Here is a 25,139-nt window from a genome sequence, read left to right on the forward strand (position 1 = left end):
CTGCAATATATAATGTATATGCGGGGTTATGTTTGTAAACGTATTTTTTAGGAATGTTCTTAATATTTCTAATCCAAACTCTCAGTACAGTATTTGATTTGTTTTTAATTCGGTTTAGATAAAAACGATAGGATTTGGTTTTTTAATCATTAACGAAAACTACATTTAAAAAACAGTAACAAAAACTTGTCTCGTCCTAGATATGTCATGTTTTTCTATATTTGAGATGGTATATCTTAAAAAGATATGTCATGTTTTAGTCCAACTATAAAAAGATATAGGATTTCCTAGGATTTCTTTTAAATAATTTTTCTAATTTTAAACAATTTTCTAATTATTAAATAATATATTGCATGATTTTCTGAAGTTGCGTTTTTGAAATACGATTTCCTAAATTATTAAGCGTTAATTGCACCATAAGGAATGTTATATGGAGCAAGTTTTGGGGTTATACCATAAGGAATGTTTTTTTTTTGTCATCCACTACAACTAATCCAATTAACTCAAACGAGCCAATTGAACGGACAATTGTTTACAAACTTGATAATATACAGATGAGAGCCAAATTTATTTGATTGATTGACAAATATTTTATGTTAAAATGACATTATATTATTTTATTAAGAAAATAGGCAAAGTAAATATATGTGTCATTAAACCTGATCCGAATATATTATGGCAAAAATGTCATCTAATTCACAAACTTTCAAATTTAGCATATTTAAACCACAAACTTTCTATGTGGCCATTCAAAACATGAACTTGTCGTTGTCTTGGTTTTTATAACATCATCTTTCGTTGACCGAGCCAAAATGAACGTCATATCCTCAAATATATTAATAGAACACGTAACAGACATTTAGCCATCATTAATCCATCGATATTATTGAGAAACGACGTCGTTTAAGACTAAAAAGAAATCGCCAAATGAGAAATTGGGGATTTGATTTCTTGATTATGACTTTTGAATCACAATTTGGGGATTTTGTTTTAGCCTTAACCGACGTTGTTTCTCACTAACAATTACTCCCTTTCTATTATTATAAGTGATGTTTTAGCCAATTTTTTTGTTTCACTATAAGTGATGTTTTCAATTTCCTATGCAAAAAATTAATATATTTAATATTTTTTGACCAATTATATTTTACAACATATTTTTTTATTGGTTGAATTCATATTAGTTAATGATATTTTTATGGAAAATGGGTAAGTTATATGTTTTATTAATTAGTGTGTCAAAACCTTAAACACCGTATGAATTAACAATGTTTAGCTACTCTGTTAAGAGATTTGAAGATATGATGTTCATTTTGGCTCGATCAAAGTAATATTATTATTACTATTATTATTATTATTTTAAACTATTATTATTATTATTTTAAATAATCAAAGAGGTTCTGGACCGAATCTCATACATCCCCTCAGGTCCGAAACGAGGGCATGTTATATGGTTTTGTCTCAAGCGCTAATCGAACCGGCGACCTCTGAGCTTTTGCCAGAGATCTTTACCAGCTGAGCTATTAGCGTAATATTATTACCCAAACCCAACTAAGATTTATTCTTCTATCATTAATTCTGTTTAGCTACAAATTTGGAATTACATGAAATTAAAATATATATACTTTAATCTGTTTGGCAACACATCTTATATGTGCTTAGATTGTTTAAACTTATAACAGCTATAAAAAGTAAACAAAGGCACTAAAGCTACGTTTTATCAAAAGAGTTTCGTTTACACGTACATAGTAGGAAGTATCGAAATACTTATTGAGTGAGAAATGAGAATTACACAAGCAATAAGGTTACATTATACAAACACATTACTTATACAGCAATAATATAACACTTAGTAGAACATATCCCCCCTGCATACCATAACTAGCCTCTTAAAACAAAAAAACGTAAGAAGCTAATCTCTTTTGTCCTCTTAATCACACAAATTTTTCCCATTAAAACACGCGAAATCGAGTTACGAATTACTTAGAAACCTCGGGGAGGTTCATATCTGTACACTTAGAATTGGATCTATGGACTGTGCAAGTTCCTTAGCTGCTCAACAACATCGAGAGTGTTGCTTAGTTGTTGATAATCAGAGCGATGAAGAGCGTTTATTTGTCCCGAGGTTTTGGGTCTATCGTCGTCGTTTTTTTTCTTTCCACGAGGGCAGTGACGCACACGGATTTTATGGTTTCTTGTCTCAGTCGAGAACCTTCCGTGTACTACTAGGACTAATATTACTTCCTCGTCTCTAGCGTCTTCACACCAAGAATTCTGAGCAACACCGTCCACGAATTCTTCTACTGTTGGGAAGTCTTCGAGATGGACTGATACCTCGGCTATTTGGTTTGGCTTGATTGTTCCAGTTCCTGGAGATACCTGTTTAAGAAAACAAATATATATTTAGTGTAATCACATTCTAAGGATATATATTCTCAAGAACCACGACATGATATACGCAAAGGCACACATATAAGGTTTAAGATTTGAAACTTATACTAAGGTACAAGATTATGTTTTACTTTGGCAACTATTTTCCAAAACTGAAAACCCAACAAACCTAAACTAAAACCTATATTCAACAACCCGGGGCATTAAAACAACAGCCCGACCTGATTGAGGCTAATTGTACCATATCTACAGCTACGAGGTCTATCAGTATGGTAACTACTTACGAAGTTAACTTTTTTGAGTTTTAGAAATCAAATGAACAAGCTCACGTTTCTGCTTAGTTACTTTTCAAACATGCCAGTTAAGTCTTGCTTCTTAGGAAAAAGAACAGTAAGACAGGACAACTAACCTCCAGCCACTGGGGAAACCCGAAAGAGCCTCTTGCTCGGTGATCGTGTGCCTGACCGTCGTCCTCAATCTTGGCTTGGCCTTCACAAATTATTTTGAAGAAAGCGATGTTCTTCTCACTCTTATTTGTAATGCGCAAAATAGTTGAATCGTGATTTTGGAGAATTATATTATTGGTGCTGACAACTGTTTCTGGAACCTTGCTTAACTCTCCAAGCATGACCTTGATTTTCTTATTCGATTTAATGATGTTACCAAATTCTTGTCTCCTAACTGATTCATCTACCCTCGCAATCTTGACACTAAATACACAGCGAACGGGCTTGTGGTCACTGTCTGTCACATCCATGCAGGCATCATACCTTACAAAAAAAGAATTGTAAGTCTTAATCGTTTCTCAATAAAGGGTTAAGCAAAGTTATTAAGTACCACAAAAAAAGCATGATTTACTCAAATCTGTATTCCACAGACTCTATACCCAAGTCTCTGAGATTATAAAGTAATCTTAATATCAGAGCAACAAAGCATTTAAACTGATAAAAAAAGAACATCTAACAAATGCCATGTTTCTTTTCTAAAACAAGTTAATTTTACAAAGAAACATGCAAGTCACTATAGGCCGATTCAAAATGTTTCCATTAGGAGTCATCATAGGCAGATTAAGATTCAGAGAACATGTGGAATGGTTGGTGAATATTGCAATCGGAGTACCAGAACTGAAGGGATTGAGAAGAAAACAGGAAGCTGATAATTTGTTATAGCCATTTAGTTTAAGAAGCTACAGCCGTAAATCAGTTAACAAATGACACTCTTCAAAATCTACTAATGGAATAAAACCTATGTACTAGTAAACTCAGCCTGTCTCTAGTATGCTTTATATCGTTAACTAACAGGAAAATTACACAAGGAAAAAAAAAACAGGAAGCTTACTGTGATATAGAAGACACCACTGGACAGTCCAAACTGCACTCAGATCCCAAATGTTTCTTGTTATCGCGATATAGAATCCTGTCACACCAGGCAGGAATCCGCTTCTTTTCCCCAGAATCATATCCTGTAGAAATACAGCTTCAACCGTCAAATATGGTTTCAGCAAGTAAATGCCCTGAAAATCCCAAAGCCCTTAGTATAGTAATCACAGATCTAGCATCTTCCCAGTTTCCATTGACAAGAACCCATAGACCATACCATAAACCCTTTCGGAACCATCTCAGATGAAAGAAATTGTGGTAACATAATATTGAATGAAATTAGGTAGATGCAAGGCTAACTTCATATTATTTGTAGTATTTCTCTGTAAGTACTTGGGTAAATTCACACTTAACTTTTTAAATTATATGACCTTCGAGTTTTGGGCTACCTACCTAGCAGAGAATACTTAGATGTTCACAATTCATTATGTTTTCTATTTTACTCTCTATCTTTTGGAAAGATTTACAAAATCAGCTTAAACTATGGCATGGTATCAATTTGAAATTACCGGATGCAACAAAGTGAAAGCAAGCACTGACCTGCTAGACCAGCTTGGTGCCTTTCAAATTTGTATGTTGGAGGGAACCTGATAATTGCTTCACGCATCCCTTGAAAAACATTCCCAGCTTCCATTTCAGCATGTAGCTGATCTTTTTCTCTAAGCCAATCAAAACATCTTTGCGAAATGAAATCCCTTGTTTCATCATAAGTTATATCATCCAAACGGTAATTAAAATCTCCAATAAATACGACCATGTCTGCCTCGGATAATTCAGGCCTTGATTCAACTGTGTTGACACCCACAGCCTGTGATAATACAGCTCTTAGAATTTTTAAATACATTACAAATTAGACTCTGAAAAAGAAAGACAGTAACTATACAACGAAAAACATACATTGCCACCACGAGGCACTGAAACACCAAATGAAGCACCAGCTGCAATGGAGGAGACCAATAACAAGAGTGACCAATGAATAGGCAAAAAATAATAAGCTGAGCAGGCAACACAGCATGATAGAAATAAATTTCGCAGCATACCAACTCCCGTATTGAGTGAACTAGACTGCCTTGAGAATGTCATTGTTCGATAAACATGGTCAAAGTCAGCATTTCGCCGGCTAACCGCTTCCAAATGTGCAGCAAAATGACAATTTACAAAGCACAATACTCGATCATACATTCTGAGTCGCACACCAACAGCACCCTAATAAGAAACAAAAGTTCCTATCATAATAGAGATAAAATGACAAAATATGGAAAAGGGACAAGAACCATTAAGTAAACATCAGATATTGTTTGAGATAATCCATTGTTTCACTTTTATGGTATCTTTCTTATTGTCGGTAATAATTTTGATCAACTTTTACGAATATGGCACCATACCTTATTGCCAATCGCTCGTCCAAAACCACAAGGAACCGCAGCGGCGTCAACATCTCCCACATGAGGTTTTAAGTCATGTCTAACCCTGAAAAAAATATTTACTCTTATCACATTCATCCAGTACTGCGAAAATAAATATTGGTAAAATATATTCCCCAGAGGGAAAACATGCAAGATAAGTAACACCAAAATCTTTACACTCTTTCCATAGCTTTAGGACCAGAAGTATTTGAAGAAATTAACTAACCAAATCTGAAAAAAAAAAAAAAAAAAAAAAAAATTGATACTACCAATCTGTTACTAGGCTGTTATGTAAAATTACTATGGGGCGATTATTCAAACCAGGATTAAAAGCGAACCCAATGAGCACAAATAACATGGAATATGCTTCAACTACTGTCTAAAATATAAATCATGACAATATGACAACTGATGCTTGCAATAAATGAACAGAAAAAGAGTTACACTACAGCAACATACTAACCATACACAAATTAGCAACCCTGCCAGTTGCCTTGAGCCAACACGAACAAAAGAAGATCCCTCATCCAAAGTTTTCCCGATCATATCCAGCCACCACTGACCAAGTGGACTACCCTCAATTCCCACCTGCATTCAGGGAAATGAACTAAACCTGAGGCGCAAATTCCAGATAGGCTCATAGCTCTAAAATTATAAGAATTAGCCCCCTACAAAAATTATAACCAGAAAGAGAATGGAAAAAGGATGGGTTCGTATGTCAGCATGTACGCCTGCATGTTTAAGAGTGCAGAGTTTGTTTTTTACTTGAGAAGGCCTCGAGTATTACGCAAAACAGAGACCAATCAATTGGTGGAGTTGACCCAATTATTTTCATACTGTGCACTGTTTTCTAAAAGAAAGTAACTGTAGAACTTCAATAGCATTGATAGTGGCCAGGATAGTGTGGCATAAGCCTTAAGAAATACATCTTTCCAGCTTAATAGTAGGTAAAGAAAGCTTACTGTTTCTTTTGCTGCAGACATTGCAAGAACTCCTGCACCCATTTCAACTTCTTGCAGTCCAACAACTACAATCTCAACTCCAGCTGCAGCACAGCCTAGCCAAGATACAAGCGAGTCGGTCGATGCTCTCCCCTCTCCAACATTCCATGTACCAGCTAATATTTTCAGATTCTCTATCCTTGAATATAAAAATTCTTTCCCAGCCAACTCAGCTCGCAATACATTGTCAAGGGGCCCTGGAGAAGTAACATTCCACCCACGAATACCTCCATGATTTGCCAGGGTAAATATATAACCACCCCCGATAGCCATTTTTATCACAGGACCACTATGAGCTACCCATCCTCCAAGTAGCTTTCCTTCAAGGTCCAATACCTGAACAGTGCCGTTGGAATAACCAACCCATATTCGAGAACAAAAAGTGAACATGCAGAGAATACCAGAGGACTGGTATGAGTAATCTTGCAAACAATTACCATTTCCATCCCATCGCATAAGTACACCATTTGAACTTCCTGTCCAGATCAGTCCATCAACTGTTATGACAACAGCCTCAGTTTTCCTACTATCATCACAAAACCCCCCTTTCGTTGCAGCACGACGAACAGCATCAGCTGCTCCCATAAGAGCATTACGAGACCGCTGAAAGAAACCAAGAGAAGATTGAGCTTTCTCTTTCTTCGAAGCATTCTTCATCTTCCCCTCTTCCTCTATCCCAAAATCAGGATATATAGAATTATCAGTTCGCTCGAGCTGCCCGTCAATACTGAATACTTTGATTAAATCCCTTGTGCGAGCATCCCTGCCATGCAATAAACAAAAAGAAAGCTCTCAGCTATACACATAAATTTAAACAGTGTGCCTGCTAGAAATTGAAAAATACGGAGGCAATTGACAAGATATATTGTAGACAAAAATAACTAATTCCCATTAAGACTATTATGGTTGGTGCTGGTATATTCTTGATGGTCAATCTCAATCGGAATCAGAAAGGGTGATGTATAAGAAAAGTAGACAAAAATGAGTCTCCATTTTACCACAAAGCAAATGTCAGGGGACTAGCACTCCACATTCTTGCCCTTGTATGATCAGATACGAGGACTGTAACATCTGCTGTTAATGTATTAGCAAATCCATTGGCCGAAACCAGGTTCCTAGGGTCAATATACGATCTCTCCACTGATAACGCAGCCATGTGCCTCATTTCCATCTTCAAAGAAAGAGACTTCCCAAGAGCGTCATCCCAGGGCCAAACTTTAAGAGCACCTCCCTCAGACCCTGACCATATATCTCCTAGATAATTGATAACAAAATCTGTGTTAAGATAGAAGGCTAAACACAATAAAATCATCTGCGACAAAAGAGGATGAAATAGAAATGCCAATAGCAATAGACAGTTTAACGCTAAAGAAAACAATATTTTTCTGAACAGGAAACTAGCTACTGAACGCTGGAATCAGAACTCAGACACCAAATATTATCAAGATTACTAAATTTGGGTCCTCACCCGAAGACTTCCACAATAAGATACTCAATTGTCAACATCATAAATCTTTCTTCTTTCATCTTAAAAACTACTCTTGCTAACAAAAATTCCATATCTAAACTGAGTAAACAAGTAAAATCAGAAACTTACAATAAAAACACACTCACCATAAGCCGAGATGGCAATGGAGAGAACAGGACCACGATGAGCTTGCCAGGACAAAGCTTCTTCAATACCATGGTCACCTCTCAACCTCCAACATTTAATCCTCCCATCTCTATGCCCACTCCAAACCACTCTACTACCTTCATCACCAATCATACAAACCACAGCAGACCCAATCTCATTCCCCAAACTCTCCTTATACGGTGCCGTATCCTCTACCTCTAATCCCCTCCCACTTCCATACAATTCACTAAACTCCCAAACTCTCAACGCACCATCCTCACCACCAGCCCATAACTGTCTCTGTGTACTCGTCATCGTCCTCAAAAACCTCCCAATTTGAGTTTCCCTAAGTGGATGAGGCCTCAAATCAAGACACGGCGGACGATTCGGATGAACCGCCGACCTAATCGGAACCTTAAAAATCCCAGAATCCCCACACTTACCAACAAACTCCGGTAACGAATCAGACCTATCCGTACCATTCCCATCACCGATCCCGTCGAAATTACCGTCTTCGCTTAATCTCCGGTCAAGAAATTGGATCATGTAATCGATTCGTTTGTTGCTGTCGTCAACGGAAGGCTGAGAGGAGTCCTCATCGTCGCCTGAAGAAGAAGAGGAGTAAGCTGAACGGTTGAAAAGCGTGGACGGAGTTGCGGCGGAGAAGGTGGATTCGTAAGGAGGTGCGAAGAAGGAGAAAACATCGTCGTCTTGGTTGTTTTGACAATCTTCCATGAGTATGGACTTGGAGTTTTACTTGGAGAGACGACGACGAAGTTTGAAGGTATTATTATTAGCTGCAAGTCCTCTTTGAAGATATTTTTGCAGAAGAAGCTGAATCGAAGAAAATGCTTGAAACGTGTTGTTTCGGACCTCTGGTTTTTTTTTTTTTCATTTAAAATTTTATTTTTACTTTATGGATAACAAAAACTAAACTAAAAATGAAATTACAAAATTAAAAAAAAAAATATATATATATATATATAATATATAGTTTTGCTTCATAAATTTGTAAACCATAAAGTAAAGTGTAAAATACATATTAAAATTCAAGTCCTAAAATTTTCAGAACATATATCAGTTTTAAAATGTGTAAGACATGTAGTCATGAATGTATACAAAAGGTAGAACCCATATTCTAAACTTTTTAGAAAAGGTAATATACATATTGAAAATTTTAAAATTTTAACATGTAGAATATGTGTACATCAATTTTCAGAACATATATCAATTCTCAATATTCTCTTAATTCAAGGAAACAAATCGAGAAAAGAAAAAGAAAAAAAAAACAGTTCCACGAAAAACGAGTAGAGTTTTCTCTGCCGCCGCCGAACAATCCTTACGAGTCATGAATAAACTCTTTTCGCCGTTATTTCGCCTTTCGAACTTCAAATTCTATATTCGTTCAACAACCTAAATGTGATACCCCGGTTTCAATTCTGAATTGGTTTAAGTGAATTGGTTTGACCATCTATGCCACTAAATTGTGCTTATTTTTTGGTTAAAAGTTATGAGAGAACACCATATTTAAGCGTAGTCCAGGGATGGGTGATATTCTAGGAAGTGACTGTCGGAACTTTATGAGTGAAGTTAAAATACAGGAAAATATTATATGGTGATTCGTAAAGTCCGTAAACAAGTCTTTAAAGCCTCCAAGATATATGGGTGGATCCACGGATTGGGATCTGATGTGGATCCATGGTGAGTATACATGGAGGCCACTAAAAGAGGTGACAGTTAAGGCTTTACACTAAATATTCTAAAAGTGGTTGATTTTGACTCCCAATTACTTTCAAATTTGCAAGTTGAGGAATTGAATTGGATTGGATTATGTATATTATGTGTTTGCATATGATTCTCAAACCATTTCCTCTCAACACTAATGAGCCGAAGATTCAAATTCTCTAAAGTTGTCAAAGCTTGGTAGATATAATACCTCGTCGATAACTTAATTTTCTTTTTCTACTCCATTGGCAAAAAAAGTATATTCTCAGATTGTTTGACGGAGGAAAATATTTGACGATGAGAATTGAAAGAGATTTTTTCCTTTTAGCAAAAAAATATTATGGGCTTTAGCAAAGCCCAACAATATGAATTGAAATCCAAACCAAGTTTATATATTAGGTACTGTGAAATATAATAGCTGTCCAATTTACATCAACTTATTATTTTATCATGGTCCATGTTAATTTCTTTAAAAAATAAACATATAAAAATTTCAACCATAAGAAAAATATATTTAAATTTGAAATTGGTAAGAGGAAGTATTAGTAATGGTAATATAATCCCCAAATGACCAAACCAATGAAAATCACATCCACAATATAAAGATTACCTGAAAACCAACTAACCAAATTCTCACCAAAATCACTAACCAAAACAGCCTCAATTATTTACCTTTTCCCCTATATATACATCTAAAATAATCACAATTTTATTAGCTACTAGCAGTTGACCCGCGCTCCGCGCGGGAGGTTTATAATTTTGTTTCGTTGATTTTTTATTCATAATGGATATTTTATTATTTTTTTAATTGATTTTCAAAAATATTATAATTATTTTCTCTTTAATTATTATCTTTAAATACTCAAATTTGGATTAAAAACATTTGATTCAATTTATGAAATATCATTTTTTTCTTTTTGATCATGTTATAAACTAATATTTCACTTTCATTTTATTTTTCCTCTTTATAATTTTATATATACAATTACATAAATGTTGTTTTAGTCTACCATAAATTTTGAATCTTACTTTCATTCTAAAACTCAGTAACAAATTTAAAATATTAAATTATGATCAATTTAAAATGAAAGTTGAATTGAATTATTACCACTAATAAAAAAATTAAAGTATTGTTTTTCTTATTTTAACATTTCATTTTTTTACAGAATTTATATTTATTTATATAAACTTTGTATTAATTAAATAAATAACATAAATATGCACTAAATGAATGTTTTAAATTTATTTAATGTTTAAACAAAAATGTGGCTTAGGTGGATGCTTAGGTGGCATCATGAGAAGAGAGAAAAAGCTAACTTTATATATATAGATAACTGGAATAAAATATTTTCGTAATTAATTCTTAGTTATCACATAACATATAAAGATTAAACTAATTGGATATTTTATTTCCTTCTTTTTTTCTTTTTTTCTTTTTAAAGTCTGATTTACTCTTGTCAACAATTATTTCACCACATATCAATTAATTAAACATGTAAATACAATTTTTAATACTCATAAAAAATAAAAATGCGCCAATTCTTTCGCTTTGTCTATAGAGTGTATATATAAGAAGAGAGAGACTTCTACGAATTCTCTTCTATTTTTGCTACATTTTTATTTTTACTATTTTTCATTTTATTTTTTTGCTATTACTAAGAAGAAAAAAATGAGAGGTAGAGGAGCAAAGATCGCCGGAGTTTTGCCGTTGTTTACGCTATTAATCGCCGGAGCAATCTCCGCCTTTGATGACATAGAAAGGCTAAGGATTTGGCCGTTGCCGGCGGAAGTAAAACACGGTGGCCGGAGAATGTATCTAAGTGATGATTTCAAACTTGTTACGGAGGGAAGCAAATATGGAGACAAGTCAGGGATATTAAAAGAAGGGTTTGATAGAATGCTAAGTGTTGTGAGGCTGAGCCATGTTGTCTCCGGTCATCGGAATAGTTCTGGCTCCGGTGGATCTGGTTTGCTTCAGGGAGTCCACGTCGTTATCTCTTCTTCTTCCACCGATGAGGTTAGTGTTTTGATTAAACGAACATAATTACGTTTATTGTCATTATTACAAATCAATTGTCTTGTTTTGTTATAATTTGTATCTATTTTTATGAGATTAGTCATTTTTTTCTTTGTTTTGACAAAAAAAAAAAAGAGATGTCATTTTCACAAATGTTGCAGCATATTATCTTTTAACAAATGTGGCAGCATATTATCTTTATTTTCCTTTTTTTTTTTTCTTTCATAAAAAGACACTTTTTATTTGGCCACTAGTCCAATTATATCTTGGAAATTTTAAAGTATAGATTTAAAATATCTTATGAAAATTATGTGAAGGAATATTTTGTTTCTTTAAAAAATTTAATCCTTAATATATATATATATATATATAATATAAAAAGTATACTAAGGTTTAGTTCAGTATACAATTTATATCAGGGATTTTTATTTATTTAGGTATATAAAATGTAGAAACTCATATTAAATAAATTAAAAAGTTAATATTAATTGTGTGTTAATTTCTATACTAAATAATTTTGAAAAAATTATACTAAATATTTATTTTCATTTTCATGTAAAATATTTCAGAACGAAAGTGTTGTATTGATCATTTAATTTCCAGGAAATTTGACTTTGGTTTAATTTCATATTATGAAAAAGAACTCATACCATAACTCAAAAGAGATTATACATAAATGTAGTGTATTTTTCTATATTTTTATTTCACTCTGACAATAATATTTAACAAACTTATAAGTAAAAAAAAAGTTAAAAGAGAGAAAAAAAAATGAATAGTGATCTATTTCTTGTTTTTATTCTGATTGGTATTTAGAAAAATATTTAGATATTCACTCCAATTGTTTTCATCTTAACATGTTTATCATCAACCAATTAGTATTATAAACTTGTTCTTTTGTCTTCATTTATAACTTCTTTCATTTTGTCAACTCTTGATACAATAATTAATATCATCCTTAATTTAAGATCACATATCTATACTATTATATACAAAAACCACCAAATATTTATACAATACATATTTTATACATTACATATTTTAATTTTTATAACAAAAAAAAATATTCAACTCTCCTCTAGTTTAACAAATTAAATCTCTAATTTACGCAACTTTTCCCGTGATATGTCCATAAAAACTTGATAGAGATATGTATTGGTTACCCAACTTTATTTTATTTTATACATTTTTGGTTTTGGTTGCTTATAGCTTTGCTGATTGGTGTCTGGTGACTTTGGTCCACCACACTCACGGACATCCTCGTTATTTTCAATCATATCATTTAATATTATTACATTCTTAGATCCAAATTTTATTACTATCCAAGATTTTTAATCTGATTATAGTTCAGATTTCACGTGATAAGAGTTTATAAATAGTTTAAGTAGTGTGTATGATAATCTAATGTTCATATTGCTTAAGATAGGGCTTAATTTCTACTTATTGATTACTTAATTCACTTTACCACAGTATAAATTTATTTGGTAAGTGCACGCCTAGCTAAAAATATTATTCTAGATTTTGGTCCTAATCAATTCCATCTATATTATATAAAGGGTATCTTTAAAGATTTCATAGTTTAATATAGTAAACAATATATGAGTATTTATTGAGAAATTATGTAAATGTCTGGATTCTCATAATAAAATTTACATCATGTGATCATCTTTTTTTTAGGTGAAGATCTTTTGACTTGGATATATTAATTCTTTAGATTTTAATTTTGGACATGTTTGTTTACATATCGCTCGATTCAGTAAAGTTTTAGTTCGTTATTAATTACTCTAGAATTAGACCGGGAAATTAAAAATTTGAAAAAGATGATTGAATTAATAGAGAAGTTATTGTGATTTTTTATGTTTCTTTCTCAAGAAAATTATTGTTTGTATTTTAAAAGAAAAACCCAACAAAATTCGTTAAAATTGTATAATTCTTGTTGTGAACGTTGCAGTTGGAATATGGAGCAGACGAGTCGTACAAATTAGTGGTTCCATCTCCGGAGAAGCCTTCGTATGCACACCTTGAGGTTAGTTGGTAGTAGTGATACTGATACCACCCACCATGCATGGCCACCACACCTAAACCTAACTTTTTATCACTATCTCTAGTCTCTACCTACTCATACTCATCCTATACAAATGTTAAATGTAAACTCAGCTTCATAACCATAAAAGAACCTAACTCTTTACGTATTTTGTTTTTCTTTCGTTTATGGTTGAATTTGACATGCAATCAATTGGGTTTGGTTTAATCTTTCTTTGTCGAGTTGTTTTTTTTGGTATGTTTTTGTAATGAGAGTCTTTTTCTAACTTTTTAGCCTTGTAATTTCAGTTGTTAGCTTCTTTTTCATAAGGTTTTAGACTCCGTAGATATCATGTTTTCCGCCGGCTTTAGACTCCAGAGAAATTTTGATTTCCGCTGGCTTATATTTGTAACTTTCAAGTTTCTTATGATTTTAATAATAAATTTCTAGATGACAAAAAAAAGGACTTGCAATCAATTTTTCACCGTAAACACTTGCCTTTTTTATGATCTTTAGTACATTTTTGCACTTTCTCCCACTATAAAGACTCATGTAATGTATAACATAGGTGTAGGGACATGAACTAGTGTCTTCCACGTGAACTGCATTAAAACATTAGTGTTGTCTTATTTTTTTTGTTTTCTTCTCATCTATAAGAATAATACAAATGCATAAGCACAAGCCATTAGCTTATAAAAGTATAATAATGTGGTTCCACTAGTGTTGGCTTATTGTGTTTGTGATATCATAAACTCTCTTTTGGTATTTGTGTTACAATGTAGGCAAAGAGTGTTTATGGTGCATTACATGGTCTACAGGTTTGTGTTTAATTTCCCCAATTTGGTTATCATTATGATTAATTAAAAGATGTTGAGTTATTAAAGAAAGTGAAATTTTATAAAATGCAGACATTTAGCCAATTATGCCATTTTAATTTAAAGAAGAAGATAATAGAGATTCTAATGACTCCATGGAATATCACTGACCAGCCTAGATTTTCTTACCGTGGTCTTCTAATTGGTAAGTGATTACTTAGTTTCTTCTCTAATTACTTAGTAATTAAACACATCACTTTATATTATATGATATGATCGAGTTTGTTTTGTTACTACATATAGATACATCCCGACATTATTTGCCACTTCCGGTTATAAAGAAAGTGATTGATTCAATGACATACGCCAAACTTGTAAGCTCTTAAGATGATTCAGTTTGGTCTGATTAATGAATCTCATTAGAGTGATTATGACTAATATAAATACTTTGGTTGGTTTGGTGTAGAATGTGTTACATTGGCATATTGTGGATACACAGTCGTTTCCATTAGAGATTCCTTCTTATCCCAAGCTATGGAATGGTGCTTACTCTTCCTCGCAGCGATACACCATCGATGACGCCGCGGAAATCGTCAAGTATGTTGGAATTCATACTGATTTATGAACATGTGTTACTAATTTTAGTTCTTAAAATTCATGAAGATACTAAAACAATTCAAATTCATAGGATACTCTCTTCTTATTTAACATTTTTGTATGAATTTTTAGTTATGCGGGGCGAAGAGGGATCCATGTCTTGGCTGAGATTGATGTTCCAGGACACGCTCTCTCATGGTAATTTTCTTCATTATCAACATTTATATTTTCGCAATTTCGCATTTGATAAGAGTAACTATAAGTTTCATATGACTTAATAATCAAAGGGGAAAAGGCTATCCTTCCTTGTGGCCGTCCAAGAATTGTCAAGAACCACTTGACGTGAGTAGTGACTTTACATTCAAGGTCATTGATGGCATTCTTTCTGGTAAAAATCTTGATTCGGAACACTTTCATTCGCGTAACATTCGCTTTCCGGAATTCTAATGGAACTATATTATCAGATTTCAGCAAGATCTTTAAGTTTAAGTTTGTTCATTTGGGAGGTGACGAAGTAAATACAAGTAATGCATATCTCCTCATCTGTTTATCATATTCCCCTCTCTATAGTGTTTGCTTTTGATTACATGTATGTTGTTGCAGCTTGTTGGTCAGCAACACCGCGAATAGCCCAATGGTAAATGATATATAGGAGAGTTGTAAAGTTCTTTAAAACCTTTTTCCTCATTTTACTCTAACTTTATAACCTGAAGGCTTCAAAAGCATCGGATGAGAGAAGACGAAGCCTATCAATACTTCGTGCTGCGGGCGCAAAAAATCGCAATGTCTCATGGATATGAAATTATTAACTGGTAATAAACTAAATGCGCTTTCATTAGAAAACGAAAAACAAAAGTAATCAAAAAAGTTTCTATGACTTACAAATTTTGCTCTAAATGTGTTATATTGTAGGGAAGAAACCTTCAACAATTTTGGAAGCGAATTAAACCCGAAAACCGTGGTTCACAACTGGTAAACGCATACGTGCAAAACAAGTAAAAATTGTCACTTAATGTTGAATCTAAACTAACTTTTACTTTGGTGAATCAGGCTTGGTACAGGAGTTGTTGAGAGAGTGACAGCGTCCGGTTTAAGGTGTATAGTGAGTAACCAAGACAAATGGTATTTGGACCATATAGACGCACCTTGGCAAGGCTTTTACTCAAATGAACCACTTCAAGACATAAAGGATAAAAAGCAACAAAGTCTAGTACTTGGTGGAGAGGTTTGCATGTGGGGTGAACATATTGATGCTTCTGACATTGAACAAACCATTTGGCCTCGCGCTGCCGCAGCCGCAGGTAGTTTTGGTCTTTTCTTACACAGCTTGCAAAATAATTTATAACATAAGGTGTGCTAATTGCTAAAGATTAACTATATATTTTGTGTTTGAAAGAGCGGTTGTGGACACCCTATGCAAAGTTAGCTAAAAATCCAGACAAGGTAACAACGAGGTTGGCTCACTTCAGATGCTTATTGAATCAAAGAGGAGTCGCAGCCGCGCCTTTGGTTGGTGGCGGACGAGTCGTGCCTTTGGAACCAGGTTCTTGTCTCGCTCAGTGAGTAGTGAGTAGGGTTTAAATTGTAGAATATATTACATGAAGACTTCTTTTAGAAATAACTGGTCGATATAATTCATGTTGAAATGGATCCCTACAATTAGGGATAATTTGAGATTTGTTTTCTTGGCTGATTAGAATTTTTTCTTCCTATTTTGGAAGTAGTTTGTTGCAAGGCTATATAAGAGCCTTCACTATATATGAGCAGTTGATCTTTTTAGTTCTCTTTTGTGTCTTTTACACTTCTTGGTTTGGTCTATTTCAATTTCGATTATCACTTTTGCAGTTTGTGAAGTTTCCGACAAAATGCAAGATTCTCAAGCTTTTGAACTTTGCCGATGATAGCTTAATTGATTAGAAAGAAACAGAAAACAAAACATTTCAAATTATCATCTAGTAAATTAAACACAAAGGTCAAAGTCAATTAATGACCATATCATAGGAACTTAGGAAGGTTTTGTTGTGTTATTGCATGCACGTCTCTTGCCTGGACCAGCGCAGCCAGTTGTTGCTACGTTTAGTTTTATTATATAAGTTTGTTAAATAAGGTTTAGGCCTTTGGGACCATTTTGTTCTTCCCAATCATTGTTTCTTTTAAAAGGGTGTAAACTTGCATTTTAATAGGCATATTTTACTTCTTTTTTTTTGGATTTCTAAACCTACATTAAAAAAATCATTCAATCATGGATTTTAATAGACTTGAAAAACCAAAAAAAGAAAAGAAAAGCATGTGCTATTCAATCACTGATTGTTAAATTCTTATCAAAAATCATGTATTATTCTATCTATAATTTATAAATACTAGGATTATATTATAAGAACATTATATATAGTTTAAAAAGATGTGAGTAGATTTGAAAGTGAAAAATAGAGGGATTCAAATCCGTGGATATTATTTCAAAACTCAAATTCTTTCATTTCAAAATCAATAAGAAATTTCTAATCATATATGAATTAACATATATATCAATGATTGAAAGTGAAACTGAAAGTTTCGAGTCAAAACATGTTATTTCAAAATTCACATGTATGATTTCAAAATCAGTGAGTATTTCCAAATCCCTTCTTGAGTAATTTTTAGTAAAATAAATTGTTAAAATGGAACAATAGCGTCAAATGTAAATAATTGAATCGTCATTATTTTTTTATTTTTTTTGGTAACCAAATAATTGAATCGTTTATTTTCTTATTCTTATAAGAATAGTAATCGAGTCACACTTTTTAGATTATTGTCTTTTATGCAATCACCTGACTTTTTTGTTTTCCTTCAAAAGTTTACCAACACATATATAGTCGTGCTTATGTTAACAATCTTTATAAATGCCTAGAGATCTCAAAAGCTTTATGCGTTTTTCGTTTTGTAAATGCCAATCTCCTTTGTATACCATAGAAGAATAATGGAAAAGCATCCTCGAGGACTTTTGTTATATGCGTTGATCTTTGTCACTTTTTTTGCCATTGTACATAATGTTCAAGCTCAGGACCAAAATGGTATATACATAAAACTCCTTATTTGTTGTTTCTAATTCTAATGCAGTCAGAAAAATATTCTTACTTGTTTTGACAACATTTTGCTCATATATGTCTTACCAGGATTCATCAGTTTAGATTGCGGGTTATCGCCTAACGAGCCTCCTTACAACGATCCTACAACCGGATTAACATACTCAACGGACGACGGTTTTGTTCGTAGTGGCGAAATGGGTAGAATCCAGAAAGAGTTCACGTCTATCTTCAGCAAACCATCTTTGAACCTTAGGTACTTCCCTAAGGGACTTCGAAACTGTTATACCTTTGAGGTCACGCAAGGCACAAACTACCTGATCAGAGCCGTATTCGTGTATGGTAACTACGATGACCTTAACAGTTACCCCAAGTTTGACCTTTACCTTGGTCCGAATCTGTGGGCAACAATTGATATGGCAGGACGGACCAACGGTACTATTCAAGAGATCATTCACATGACCGTATCTAAGTCTCTCCAGATCTGTCTTGTTAAGACAGGAAGAAGCTCGCCTATGATTAATACTTTAGAGCTACGACCACTTCAAAACAATACTTACAAAAGTCAGAGCGGCTCGTTGAATTATTACTTCCGATATTATTTCAGCGCTTCAGGACAAAACATACGGTATTAATCATATGCCCTTTCGATTTAATCTAGTTGCATTTTTGTTTCTCGTTTGGTTCGAAAAAATTTGATTAGGCCTTGATTGATCACGGTTGTAGCTTTGGTTTTTTTTACAGTAGGTTCTAAGCTGTAGATTATTTTGCTGTAGCTGTAGATTTTATAGCTGTAGTGTTTTGGCTGTAGAAATTAAACTTTTGGAAAGATGAAAATAATGTGCTTTAGAGAAAAGTGTATTGTACAGCCACAAAATAATTAAGGAAATATTTTGGTTGTGAATCATAAAAGGAAATCAAGATTTTCTAAAGTTTGATGTCTTTGAATTTAGTTCTGTTGACCAAAAATTGGCTGTGGAAAGATTCTAAAGTCACAACCAATCAAGACATTAGACCATGGGGATCGGTGGTGTTATATCCAGTCTCCCACATTTTTATTTAAAAAGAAAAACTCAAAAAGAAAAAAATACAAGAGGGACGTTCATTACATAGAAAAGTCCTCTGCCTTGGTTTTTCACTATTCACAGGCCCCACTGACACGTGGCGGCCCGCGATTGGTTACCTATTACTTTTTTTTCTCTTTTTAAATCCAAAAAAAAAAAGTGTCCTAGATTTAAAATAAGAAATTTCTATTAACTAAGATTACATCTTTTAAATATAGTAAAAGTAAAAATTAAATCACACGTCAAAATCTCTAATCGGTAAAATTGAAACGTGTCGCGGTAATGTAGTTAGTATTTTTTGAACCAAGTTTTATATACAAATAAGAAGATATATAAAAAAATGTTAGTTTCTAATACGTGACTAACCAATTTATGTTAGGTACCCTGATGATGTTGATGATCGTAAATGGTATCCGTTCTTTAATGCAAAAGAATGGAAAGAATTAACTACCAACTTGGCTATAAACAATTCTAATGGTTATGAACCACCACAAATTGTAATGGGATCGGCCTCAACACCTATAAGTACATCAGCGCCATGGAACTTCACCTGGTTTTTGCCATCTCCCACAACAAAATTTTATATGTACATGCACTTTGGTGAGATTGAAACTCTTGATTCCTCCGATAACCGAGAATTCAACGTGGCCTTGAATGGAGAACTTTTATATGAACGGTATAGTCCAAGCACGTTAGTCATGAGAACTTTATCCGACGCGACAGCACAACAATGTGAAGGAGGGAAATGCCTTTTGGAACTAACGAAAACACTCAACTCTACTCTTCCCCCTCTCATCAACGCTCTTGAGGTTTTCACCGTGATAGATTTTTCACATTTGGAAACAAATGAAGATGATGGTATGTGTTATGGCTAATGAGTATATACTAGGTTCGGACCCGCGCTACAGCGCGGGGGAAATAATTACATATATATAATCTTTAACGGATTAGAATATGTTACATTTTAATTTTATTGCAGTGCACTCGATTACGGTAAATCATATATTTGTATATTATATAGTAGAATATATAAATTAAAAATAAGATCAAATAAAAGTGAAAGAATAATAATATTTTTTAACAGATTATATTAAATTGGTTAGAGAAATATTAGGAAATCCTATAATTAGTTATGAAAATAATACAATCCTAAAATAAAATTTGGGAAGTTTCCAATATAAGTATCCAAATCCAATTTAATATCCAATTTTAAAGTATTCAATTGTTAAAATCGGGTTAATTTTTTAATTTTAACCCGACCCGTGACCCGTATTTTATTTTATACTTCTCTTTTACTAATATAGAGATTGGTTAGATAAATATTAGGAAATCCTATAATTAGTTATGGAAATAATACAATCCTAAAATAAGATTTGGGAAGTTTCCAATGTAAGTATCCAAACCCAATTTAATCTCCAATTTTAAAGTATTCAATTATTAAAATCGGGTTAATTTTTTAATTTTAATCTGACTCGTATTCTATTTTGTACTTCTCTTTTACTAATATAGAAATTAATTTAATTTTATTCTTTATGAATCGTTGTATTATCAGGGGTTATTAAATGATATAACCAGAAACTTTTTGTAGTTGTTGCTATGAGGAGTATCCAAGCTACTTATGGACTGAGTAACCGACTCAGCTGGCATGGAGATCCTTGCGTCCCTAAACAGTATTTGTGGGATGGTTTAAACTGCAATGACTTAGATATGTCCACGCCACCTGTTGTCACTATCTTGTAAGATCAATCTTTATATTATTTGCGGTTGTTATGTTCGGTTTTGTCACACTCTTACATGAAATGTGCTTATTAGAAACTTAGCCTCAAGTGGTTTAACGGGGACAATCTCACCTGCCATTGAGAATCTAAGACACCTACAAAAGTTGTAAGTATTTCGAATTTTACAACTGAACATAATCTCACCTTCATTGTATCTTATTTATATCACATATCTATAATTTGGATACTTACAAATGCTTCTTTTAGAGACTTGTCAAATAACAGTTTGACGGGAGGCATACCCGAGTTTCTTGCTGGCATGAAATCGCTCTTGGTTATGTGAGTCGTTAGAAGAAGACAATACACATATCTTTTTTTTTGTTATTTATTGCAAAGTTGCTTATGTTTCTAACTCTATGTATACTTGAACAGAAACTTAAGTGGGAACAATCTTAATGGTCCTGTTCCTCAAACCCTTCTAGGGAAGAAAGAATTAAACTTAAAGTATTCTTTTTCTTTCTATCATATCATATTTACTAAACTTTATGTGTTCAATTTTCCTAAGTAACATTGGTAACCCACAGTCTTGCAGGAAATCGAAATCTTCGTTGTTCGGGTAGATTATGTGTATCCAGAAATGGTGGTGCCATTGTAGTATCGATAGCTGCATCTGTCACATTCGTGGTTGTTCTTGGAGTTGCAGTGGCTATTTTTGTTGTGATAAAAAGGAAAAATACATCAAATAGTAACGGTATACTCAAAAACCATTTTAAATTGACTTAAACATTGAAATATGTTTCACAATATGTATGCATATAGTCCCAATATACTGATGCTTTGTAACTTTAGGTCCATCCTCACATACACAAGGACTAGTTGCTAGAACAACCAGATCTTCAGAACCGACAATAATAACTAAGAAGAAAAGATTTACTTATTCAGAGGTTATAACGATGACAAATAACTTTGAAATGGTCCTTGGTAAAGGAGGATTTGGTATGGTTTATCATGGAACTGAAAATGGTACTGAACAAGTAGCCGTTAAAATGCTCTCACACTCATCTTCTCAAGGGTATAAAGAGTTCAAAGCAGAGGTAAAATTAGACAAAGTTAGTACTAAAAGTGTGTAGAAACACTATTGTTTTTAATAGTGAAATGTCAAATTACGATGTATGGTTCTTCTATGTACTGTTCTAGGTGGAACTTCTTCTTAGAGTTCACCACAAAAATTTAGTTGGCCTCGTTGGATATTGTGATGAAGGAGAGAACTTAGCTCTAATCTACGAGTACATGGCTAACGGAGATCTCAGAGAACATATTTCAGGTAAATATAATGAGTTGCTGCAAAGACATAACTGTTTATGGCGTTTTCGCAGATATAATCATATATTGGTTCAAATGTAGGGAACCAACGGAAATCTATCCTAGATTGGGAAACTAGACTAAAAATAGTTGTCGAATCCGCACAAGGTTTGGCATGAGTTTTAAAATTCCATGTTCTTCGTTACTAGTTTGCTTAGAAATTTGATGAAAATGTAAATGGTTGCATAGGGTTGGAATACTTGCATAATGGATGCAAACCACCAATGGTGCACAGAGATGTCAAAACCACAAATATACTGGTGAATGAACATTTTCAAGCCAAGCTAGCTGATTTTGGACTTTCGAGATCTTTTCCAACCGAAGGAGAAACTCCTGTTTCAACAGTAGTTGCTGGAACCCCTGGATACCTTGATCCGGAGTAAGTGTTATATATAAGATACAAAACACTGTGCTAAGATACCCATTTTCAATTCTAAGATGCTCTCAATAATGTTGCTCTTATGAGACTGTTAGATTATTGAGTTTAAGTTAAACTAACAATGAGATAAATTGTCGGGTTTTTTCATCGTCTTTTGCAGATATTATCGAACAAACTGTCTGAACGAAAAAAGCGACGTTTATAGCTTCGGAATAGTACTATTAGAGGTCATCACAAGCCAGCCAGTAATCAATCAAAACCGTGAAAATCCACATATAGCTGAATGGGTGGGCGTAATGCTTACAAACGGAGATATAAAATGCATAATGGATCCAAAACTATGTGGCGATTATGACTCGAGTTCCGTATGGAGAGCAGTTGAACTAGCAATGTCGTGTCTAAATCCTTCTTCAGCTAGAAGACCAACAATGTCTCAAGTTGTTATCGAGTTAAACGAATGTTTGGCATATGAAAACGCAAGGAGAGGAACAAATCAAAACAAGAACTCAGAAACTTTTATGGAAGTGAACATGAACTTTGACATTGTTACTACCCCTGATGCTCGTTAACTAGACTTCCAAATCATGTCATCTTTGTTTTTATTGAGTGGATTTTTATTATTTCATGAAACTGAGAACTTGTATTGAAGCTCAAATGATAAATACAATCATTAATTTTAGCTTTGTCTTTTTTTTTTTTTTGAATTTAATGTTAACTTATATTCAAAAGAAAAATGGTTCGGTTTTACAACGAATAGTACGGGAGATCTATAAAACTTTTAAACAGAAATAAAAATAGAAAGGTTGAAAGAATTGAAAACAATTTTAGCTTTTCCACTCTCGTTCTTTGTTGTGATCATAAAATTCTCTATCGTTAGCATGATTCAGGTAGAAAAGTCTATCAATTAGTCATTTAATTTGTAACAAAATTAACCATAAATTAAAATATCTTCAAATAATAAGATCTAACATTGAAAAAACTAATTTTTTTTTTTTTTTTTTTTTTGCAAAACAATATCTTATAATAGTTATTTAGAAAATCTATATATATAATGGGAGACTTCTCTCTCCCTCTAAAGCTGTCCACATCAGCATTTTTCTAATTTTTGTGTCAAGCCCAACAAATAATCTAAACTCATATATTTTGTTCATCATTTTATTGTTTTGGCCTGTTAGTTCATCATTTTTTCTATTTTTGTGTCAAGCCCAACAAATAATCTAAACCCATATATTTTGTTCATTATTTTAGTTTATAATTTAAGCCTCAACACTTTTATATCCAAATTAGGCTTATTTTCTATGACATTAAAAGGAACACATTGTTTAGCCCAATATAATTTAAGCTCAAATAAGTTAATAGGTTTAGACAGTCTCTCACTTACGTTCTTTCTTCTACTGATTTCTGTCGTTTCCACTTTAGCTTATCGGAATTTAGAAACTCAGTCCCTTTCTGATTTAATAATCGCTCATGAAATTTTTGCTTTTCAAATCTCCACGCCTAAATACTTAAATGCATAATCGCTCATTCCATTGCTTCATCCCCAACTAAGTTTCGGTGATTTTACATTTATTTTGATAATATAGGCGTTACAATATGTAAATTTAATTTTAAAATAGTAAAACCAATACTATGAGAATTTTATTAGTAATAATAGTATGATTCAAACTCTAAACAACAACAAACTTTAAAATAGTCATACTTTGGAATTTTAAATGTGGTAATGTGTAAATGCATGGTAGAATAATACAAATTTTTTCTAATTTTACTTTTAGAATTTTAAAGAGGAAAAATAAATTAAAAGTGAAACATAAGTTCTAAAAAGAATATTATATATTTTTATTTATTATTAAATTTTAACTAAAAACAAAGATTACTAAACTTAATTTAAAATACTCTAAGACGAAAATATTTGAAAGGTCTCACTATATGCCGTGAAATTCTATCAAAAATATTAAAATTATAAAAACCATTTTTATCCATATTCTAAAATAATAAATAATTAATTATCACATTATTCATGAGTTCTACAATAAAATATATAGAAAGTGATATGTAAGCCGTAAAGTGATATGTATTTGTGTAGCATATCTCAAAAAGAAAGTTTACTTATTCTCAAGTAGAACTATAACATTCTAACATAATCAAAAAGAAAAACAAGTTTGATATCCCATCATTTGAATCAAATGCTATTAACCCAAAATAGACTATTATTAAAGAAGAAATTGTTATGATATGTCTTAAAAATCAACTCACACTTCAATATATACTATATGAGAGTTAATAGAAGGTGGAAATAAACTAGATGTAAAGAGGTAATGAGTGCATCGTAGAAGATCACAAAAGAATTAGTAGTTAAAAGCGATTGAATACAAATGACTATAACTTTAAAAGATAATGTATATGACTAAATTTTGAAATATTTGAGATCTCATTTATCGTGATGAAGTGAGTTTTTCTAAAACTCAAGACATACTACAAGATTCAAAGTCGGACATACTCTTCTCGCAAATCTTTTCAAATAATTTGTGTAACCATGTAATAATATTAAATCATTTATTTGTCAATAAAACACTATCGCCAACAATATATAT

The 25,139-nt window shown here is 32.8% G+C and overlaps 3 protein-coding genes across 8 annotated transcripts; 2 read left to right on the forward strand and 1 right to left on the reverse strand.

Moving 5' to 3' along the window:
* Positions 1-1,687: 1,687 nt before the first annotated feature.
* On the reverse strand, positions 1,688-8,639 carry LOC17894086 (type II inositol polyphosphate 5-phosphatase 15). Of its 2 annotated transcripts, XM_006300320.2 has the most exons (11): positions 7,789-8,638; positions 7,173-7,428; positions 6,136-6,937; positions 5,637-5,761; positions 5,153-5,237; positions 4,808-4,973; positions 4,665-4,705; positions 4,308-4,575; positions 3,727-3,850; positions 2,798-3,158; positions 1,688-2,376 (listed from the first exon to the last, which is right to left on the reverse strand). In XM_006300320.2, exons 1-11 carry the CDS (start codon positions 8,522-8,524, stop codon positions 2,026-2,028), a joined length of 3,315 nt encoding a protein of 1,104 aa, XP_006300382.1. In that variant the 5' UTR covers positions 8,525-8,638; the 3' UTR covers positions 1,688-2,025. The 2 variants fall into 2 exon arrangements, with proteins under 2 accessions (XP_006300382.1, XP_023642983.1); XM_023787215.1 differs by having other exon boundaries at positions 4,665-4,973; positions 7,789-8,639.
* Positions 8,640-11,112: 2,473 nt separating this feature from the next.
* On the forward strand, positions 11,113-16,747 carry LOC17894857 (beta-hexosaminidase 3). The gene is made up of 14 exons (XM_006302053.2): positions 11,113-11,531; positions 13,480-13,554; positions 14,334-14,369; positions 14,460-14,571; positions 14,670-14,740; positions 14,833-14,963; positions 15,096-15,161; positions 15,251-15,351; positions 15,428-15,487; positions 15,567-15,600; positions 15,677-15,775; positions 15,876-15,935; positions 16,014-16,264; positions 16,360-16,747. Exons 1-14 carry the CDS (start codon positions 11,184-11,186, stop codon positions 16,524-16,526), a joined length of 1,611 nt encoding a protein of 536 aa, XP_006302115.1. The 5' UTR covers positions 11,113-11,183; the 3' UTR covers positions 16,527-16,747.
* A 1,172-nt stretch (positions 16,748-17,919) lies between these two features.
* On the forward strand, positions 17,920-23,231 carry LOC17894801 (receptor-like protein kinase At3g21340). 5 transcript variants are annotated; one of them, XM_023787755.1, is made up of 14 exons: positions 17,920-18,013; positions 18,116-18,653; positions 19,469-19,765; positions 19,889-19,947; positions 20,678-20,825; positions 20,902-20,973; positions 21,075-21,146; positions 21,240-21,311; positions 21,392-21,558; positions 21,684-21,901; positions 22,005-22,131; positions 22,212-22,277; positions 22,359-22,548; positions 22,709-23,231. In XM_023787755.1, the coding sequence occupies exons 1-14, from the start codon at positions 17,920-17,922 to the stop codon at positions 23,115-23,117; spliced, it is 2,529 nt and encodes an 842-aa protein (XP_023643523.1). In that variant the 3' UTR covers positions 23,118-23,231. The 5 variants fall into 5 exon arrangements, with proteins under 5 accessions (XP_023643523.1, XP_023643521.1, XP_023643522.1 ...); XM_023787753.1 differs by having other exon boundaries at positions 19,469-19,947; positions 21,657-21,901; XM_023787754.1 differs by having other exon boundaries at positions 19,469-19,947; positions 21,678-21,901.
* Positions 23,232-25,139: the final 1,908 nt, after the last annotated feature.

The sequence above is a fragment of the Capsella rubella genome, unplaced genomic scaffold, assembly GCF_000375325.1.
Source record: "Capsella rubella cultivar Monte Gargano unplaced genomic scaffold, Caprub1_0 scaffold_2, whole genome shotgun sequence".
NCBI classification, from domain to species: Eukaryota; Viridiplantae; Streptophyta; class Magnoliopsida; order Brassicales; family Brassicaceae; genus Capsella; species Capsella rubella.